The sequence below is a fragment of the Rhagoletis zephyria genome, unplaced genomic scaffold, assembly GCF_001687245.7.
Source record: "Rhagoletis zephyria isolate East Lansing unplaced genomic scaffold, Rhagoletis_zephyria_1.1 Rzeph_scaffold_00838, whole genome shotgun sequence".
Classification (NCBI taxonomy): Eukaryota; Metazoa; Arthropoda; class Insecta; order Diptera; family Tephritidae; genus Rhagoletis; species Rhagoletis zephyria.
The window spans coordinates 65,248-72,779 of NW_016157922.1; the positions used below are offsets into that span (position 1 = coordinate 65,248).

Consider the following 7,532-nt stretch of genomic DNA (forward strand, 5'->3'; position numbering starts at 1 on the left):
ATAACAATAAAAATGCACATCAAATTGCTAAGAATGATGAAGGAAATCGATTCAGACATGCCTGTTTAACTGGCCGTGCGTGCACAAAACAAGCACGTGTTAATTAAGGGGCTGTTCAAGTATTATGTAACCACCAGTGGGAAGCGGGGGTCTGGGTTTGCTTATTTTTAATAACGAGGGGCAACATTTCTTCAAATTTTGCCTACAATTTCGATCACAATTGAAGACTGCACTTCACCCTCGTTTCGAATTTTTGAAAGCGTTTTTTAAGCTATTTAGTGGTTTAACACTTCTTGGAGGCACTTGGTATTGGAAAAAATATGCGCAATTCGATCCCCAACTAAATTTTTTTGTAAAGAACGCCCGTTTGCTTTAAATTTGTAAAAATACGATTATTTTTTTATTTTGTTTACATCTGTCATTTGTCAATGAAGAAAAGTCCAAGAGTTGCTAAGTGTAAATATCTTTAGATCTATTTATTAAAATAAAAATTTACAATAATACTTTATTTAATTAATACTTTATTAAAACATAAATTTGAAGTGCAAATACATTTGTGAAACTGTTTATCACAAAATGTTATTAATTGTTTGCAAGCATACTATAGTTTTCATGCGTTTTGAGAACAAATAATATAACATGTATACTTACATATCGTCGTTTAAAGTGCAAAACCGCGTATCGTCATTCTGCAGAACCTCGTAACTGACATTTGTTGCCAAAAATTGGATTTGCTGAAATATACTAGCCAGAAATACGCTTGCTTTATAAAAAAGATAACCATTTTGAAATATGGGTGATTTTACTCTCTAGAAAATAATTTATGCAACTACGCGGTTTTGTATATGTATAGCATGTACTTACGGCGGCCGCCGTAGCAGAGTGATTACATGTGCGTACTTCCACTCCATAGGACCATGGTTAAATACCTGGTCAGATCATAACCCAAAATAGCATTTGTGCCACAACAACAGAACTCATGCCTCAAGGTTGAGCAGAAGCTCGGCCAAACACTTAGAAAAATATTTTAGAACCAAATATTTATTTTTTTACTTATTTTAAGGGAGATGGCGATCTTCTGGTTTTACATTTTGAGTACAAAAATCTCAACCCTGATACAACAAATAGTATTAGTACTGAATGATAATGACAGATTGCTTTCCCATAAACGTACAATCATACATGATTGAGTTTTTTTTGCATTCACATTCTCTATGTGAATGGGTGTCAACCATTCCATAACACACTACATACTTTGTGTTTACAATTTGTAACCAATCTCAAGTGTGGTTGTTAAATTTTTTAAATCAAACAATCACATTTTTGAAACGATAAAATGAGAATGCACACTCAATTGATTCAACCATTACACAGCTCTGGTCTGGATTAATATCACCACACTGAGGATTTGGCCTTTGTCATCTATTAAACAACAACACTTACGGGCAATGTTTATTGTAAGAACAAAATTTTTTTCTATGAATCGACATACTTTAAGCATTGTTGACGCTATTTCCATTTGAATGAGGAAATAGCGTCAATGACTTTATTTCCAAATTTTTGTTGACTTTATTTCGCTTTTGAAAAGGTAATAATGTCAATTGACTTTATTTCGCACCAGGGTGGGAAATAAATGCAATTGACCTTATTTCCATTGATCTTGTTACCTGTCACCTTATTTGGTTTTAAACTAATGGACTGTTATATTGATAATACTATATGTTAACTTAATGCGAAAAAGACGCTTAAAATGAGCTGATTTTTTTTTTTTGCTTTGTACTGATTTTTGATCCCAACTGTACTGATTATGTTACTAAAATATCTGGCTACCCTAGTCCTACGACCGAGCGAAGTGCCGGTGGTGTCATCAGGGCAGCCTGGAAAGTGAGTGCTTACAAGGATATCCAGTATTTCGTTATTTGATAATGTCCAGACGGCAGAGCCTCCTGCTGATTTTCCTCAGTGCTGAGTTTCAGAATTCCACCACTGAGGTCTCTTTTTGCAATTCGGGAGGGTGATTGAGCAGAAGGCACTGAATGCAGCATTACAGGCACTTGTCACAAAGTTCACTGTTTCACAAATTTTTGACGATAAGTCCAGCTCACCGAGAGAAATAACCTTCGTGTTCGAGAGACTAGCTTCAACAGGCCTTACCGATAAGCAGGACTTACCTTGAAAAGCGTATCGACGTAGAGAGGACGACAGCGTATTTTACTCAGTCGGTTCGTTTCTGGTTCCTGTATGATGTTAAAGGAGCAGGATCAAAGGTGGGCTTAAAAGTAATGTAGAAGTGGTCAGAAAATGAGTGCTCTTTGGACACCTTCCAATCCGTTATCCGGTCAGTAAAACAACTCGGACGAGGGGGATATTCAGCGTTTTTATTCTAACAGAGGTCACAAAGGTGGGGTCGTTCCCACGGTTACATACAGTAATATTATATAAAAGAATAAACACTCACCCCGGGAGTTGGAGTCGCTTAAGCCCCAAATCGTGCGAAGAGAATAGTGGCGGACCAATTATAACCGGGAGTTTTTTTCAGTTTACATCCTTCACAACTTCCTGCAGAAATAATATACTTTTGGAATAAGATTGCATGCTCTGATTCTACCTGCTCCTCGAGCTGTTACAACGTGGTAGACAACAGAGTTCAGTCCACAAACCTTGTTTCTGACGATCCATGGCTCTTAACCTAGAACCACGTCCTCAGCCGAGGCTGCCTTGGAGTGGTGCAGATTAATTTGTAGGATCTGCCCCATCCTCATGGTCGATGATATCCATTGCTTCTTCATAGCTCCCTCCGTTCAGCGGTAGCAGTGGTGTCATTTTGCTTCTCCCCCAGCTTCTGGTCTCCGTCCAGTGTTGCCAACCGACTGTAGACTGACCCTACGTAGGCAGATACTAAGCACGTTTCACTCTCTTTATCTGTCTTAATATCGGATACACTCGTTAGTGGATCCACAGGTCCACTCTCGGTGTTTTCTGTGGACTCCGCGTTATCATTCACCGGTGTCAACTCGGGGCCCCAGGTCCGCTCGATGCGTTGCCTGTTTTGTTGGCCTCTTCGTCGGGAAGAATGTCTGAAGGAGCGTGTCCACTGGAGGCGTTGCCCATCTCCTCCCCGTGCTGATCCGCTTTCTGGTGGATTTTTACTATGATGGGGTAAAAGCCATAGCTATTACCCCACCACAATCCATATTTCATATGACAAAGTTTATTTAAAATAGANTAGCTATGGCTTTTACCCCACCACAATCCATATTTCATATGACAAAGTTTATTTAAAATAGATTTATTTGTTTGAGAATGTGAAGCTTTAATTTAGTTTTGCGGAAATTTTTCCAATTTTTTTCACAATTTATTTTCACAATTTTTTTTATTCGGTCTAGTGATTATTACTGCCGCTGAAATATCAGCCGATGTGCCCAGCTAGCTAAAAAGCTATTCAGCTGGACACCAAAATACATACGTATTTATAAAATGGCGACCAAATCCATTCGTTTCGCATTCTCGATTTTTTAAGCATTCTATAAATTCTATTGATTCTAAGGATTATATTGATCAGTTATTGGAAAAACGCATCATACAAAATTTTTCACAAAAAATTTCTAGAAAGATTTCATTAACACAAGCGCATATGTATATAAAATTTTTTATTCTCGCCGAATCATCAGTAATATTCCATATCGTGACGTCGATAACCTGAATTTTTTAAAAATTGCAGCGGATAGTTTAACATTACTTCTTTGTTTTGTAATATTTTGTGTATAAATGCTGCGAAGTTTAAACACTGTTTGCTATTAAAACTGAATATAATTTTTATTTCAGAACACCATTTTACATAACTTATCTTAATTTCTTTTAATCATAGTTACTTTTAAAGAACAAAGCAGACATAACCCTTCCAGCTCTTCATCCATTAATTACAAACACATTCTGTGGTACGAAATTAATAGTTTTTTGAGTTTAATTTTTCTTATTTCAGGAATTAATAAAATACTCACAAAATGTGTCTGACAATACTAAAGACTTACAAAAGGCTTTGGAGTTAATGCTTAGCGTTCCCAATAGAGCATTTCATAATAAATTTTTATCTAGTATAGAAGGATATAGAGGAAATATATATAAAATTGGACGTTTACTAAACCACGACTGGTGGACTGTTAAAGAATCTGCTCAAAAGTTACACGAACGGTATTTATTTCTATTTAAATCAAGGATTTTAATAACTAAAGTAAGAAAAATAAATGAGGAACGATCAATTTTTCTTTTGCAAAACATTATAAAGCTACCTGATTGCAATATTGAAAATAATTCCGTAGAAAATCTGTTGCACATAACAGAAAAGCAAGGGAAAAGTCAAATATTTTTACCGCTTGAATTAAAACCACACAGAAAAGAAATTCGAGACAAATGGTTTCAAGAAATAGTTTCGCACAGGGATGATGACTCGACATTGCAGGAACATTTGGCAGACGATTTACGTGTGGATACAAGTCAAGTACTTCAGGAAAATGAATTGCTTTTTCACTTGCCACAGAAAGCTGTAGCCCATAATCCCTACTCTGGAATAAAAGCCTCAGACGTAGCTCAAGATTACTATTTAAGTGAGGAGGAGAAGGCAAAATACTACGAAGAAAATAAATTAGCACTTAAGATCAAAGGTGAACTACTTGAAGAAAGAAAAACATTGGAAGAAAACATCCAATCGATTTGTAACTCTGAAAACGTTTTAGTTGAAAAGAAAGTAGCCTGCCCAGATATAACTGAAGAAAAGGATTCAGCTTCGGCCACTGAGAGGAAGGATTATTTAAATATTTCGCATGATCAAACGACAATTGTGGAAAGCGAAAACCTAAATCAAAAGAATACAGATGAATCTACAAAAGAATTCAATTCTATTAAAAAAAGTGTTGACTTGGCCAAAATTACTACCTACTCAACTGAAAACAATTTAAGTTCTGACAAAAAACAAGATTCCGTTGGTAAGGACAGCGAAATAGTAAATACCTCATCCACTGACTGTTCATTTAAACCATTTCCATTGATAAAAATTAGTGAGACACCAAAAATTGTAGATACAAATAGAACAATTACTCTCAATGATATTCCTTTTTATAAAGAATCGTCCAAATTAACATATAATGTAACGGCAGCAGCAGATGATAATAACAGTTCCAGGCAAAATAGAAATGTTACTAACATTAAAGGTAGTGCTTCTCTTCAGCAATGGTCTAATTCTTTAACAAACCTAATTAGCACACCATATGAAGGTGGAGGAACTTCAGACCCCCCTCCGCCTTTACCGCCGAATGTTCATCGCATGCCTGGCTTCTTTCAACCGCTTCCACGCATATCATATGAAACTACTATTGAAATACTAATTGTTAAAACTCGGCCACCATCGCCTCCTCCTTTACCGCAATCCATAAAAAAGCTAATACTTCATAATGAAAGCTTAGAGCAGAAATCTGAAAACTTTCTTAAAGGCATTTATGATTCGCAATGCTTTGATACCTCTATTCATACCGCTAAACAAAAGTTACGATACATTAAAAGTGCAGTAATAAAATCCAGTGATTCTACTAAATATGCTGAAGATACAGTTAAAAAAGCTAAAGCCCGTGATTTTTTACACATATTTACTCCCCCACTAAAAAATAAAAGACCCATCTACGAGATCGTGGAAGTTCCATTACCTGAAAACCAATCCCAAGACCAAATTGAAGATATCAATCAGGAAACCAAGGAATTAGGCGCAGAGCTTGAAGTAACAGACCAAAACATTAACAAAATGGAAGACTATTTATCTGGATACTCCTCCAAATATTCAAGGAAGCGAGCTGAATGTAAGTGAATATTTTGTCGACATAGAAAATAATGATTGTACTCTAAGGCCCGGTTGCTCAATGTCTGGTTAACACTAACTACAAGTTATACATCTTTATCGACTCCCTGTTATATGTTTTGGGGTCGCTTACGTCGATAACGATGTTAAACCTGTAGTTAGTGTTAACCAGGCATAGAGTAACCGGCCCAAAATATGTGATATGAGTAAATCCTAGGGCCCAATTTCAGATGAGCTATTTAAGTAGAGATTGTTTATTAACCTCAAAAATTAATTTTCAGGTCACATATTTAATCTGCACTTAAAAATTGCCAATATTGCCTATTTAAATATGAGATGTGTGACCCTATGTTTATACCAAACAACAATTAGCTATTCAGCACAAAATGTAAACAAACAAACAAATACAACAACAATTTCAAGGAGCAAGCAACAGTGTTGCCACTTGTTTCGCACATTTAAATAAACACCCCTATTCTGCAACTCTTTCGTATTCGGATTTTGCTACGAATCGTAGAAATAGTATTCTGCAATCCGAATCGCATTTTCAAATTTTTGAAATTCGTACAATGGCATACCTAAAAACGAACGAGTAAGCTTTTTTGCGTAATTTTGTACGAAAACAAGTCTGTGTCAGAGGCGAAATAAGAGATGTAAATCGATGTTTGCAAGAAATATTGGTGGTGTTCATTTAAACAGATAAATTTTCCTTTCGCATATACGTATATTTTTATCCACTGCTTTATATAAACGAGCAAAAAAGAATATTTGTTGCCCCTTATCGAGAAACTTGGGTCCGGTTTAGTTAATGTACAACGATTTTCGTTTGTTGTGTTAACATACACGTGTAATCAAAGGATTCACATTTTATTTAAGATAAATGTTTCAAATTTCCTACCACTAGCTTATTAATAAACTAGGTTTGCACTATGCACTGTTTTGTAAATTTCGACGTGGGTTCTGCGCAAAAATACTGTGGACGGCGTAGCCGGAGTGATATGCTCAAGAAATGTTGTATACCTTTGACACGCGGAAGCCCCTCTTCCCCGCAACACAGAAAGGATAATTCTACTTAGTAAGGGTTATAATCCCTAAGCGCTGCCGAAGGCAGAAGCAAGCGTAACAGGTGGTGGACCTAACAAAGTGCATGTTTTCAATGGCTTGGAGAACAAGAGCTTCAGGGATAGGAGGAGTTCTGGCTTGTGGTTCAACAATTCAACCAGAAGCTGGCATAGATGCCCCCATGGTTACTATGCCCGACAGCTCCGCATACCTTTGTGAATCCGTTGGCATAGTGCCCGCTTACTCTGCTGCTATAATTGCAAATATATCAGAATCCATAATTTTCCTCGAAATATGTAAAATTAACCAATTTACAATAAAGAAGCACATGATGAGTGTTTTTTAATTCCTTTCCAGTTTGTTTTCCTTCATTCAGCTATCTTCGAAAAACAACTGATAGCTGGCAATGCTGCACATGTTTCCGCAAGGGTGGCAGCATTTGGATTTTTGGTTTTTCGTAGCGTAGCTACAGTTTTACGCCTACTCCGAACGGAGATTGTATTTTTATGTGAAGCTGTTTTTCATGTACTGAAAATAAAATCTGCGTAAATATAACGAAAACTTGCGTACATATTTCGAAATTTTTCGTCATTTTGAGCCACGAAAGTTTTCGTTAATTGTACAA

The 7,532-nt window shown here is 36.3% G+C and overlaps 1 protein-coding gene across 1 annotated transcript in view; it reads left to right on the plus strand.

Moving 5' to 3' along the window:
• LOC108361757 (uncharacterized) overlaps positions 1-7,532 on the plus strand; it is a gene marked incomplete at both ends in the record, with an annotated part of 179,513 nt that overhangs the window by 61,721 nt on the left and 110,260 nt on the right. The window contains one exon of the mRNA XM_017614494.1: positions 3,983-5,846. Coding sequence (XP_017469983.1) covers positions 3,983-5,846 — 1,864 coding nt within the window. The remainder of the gene's footprint in view (positions 1-3,982; positions 5,847-7,532) is intronic.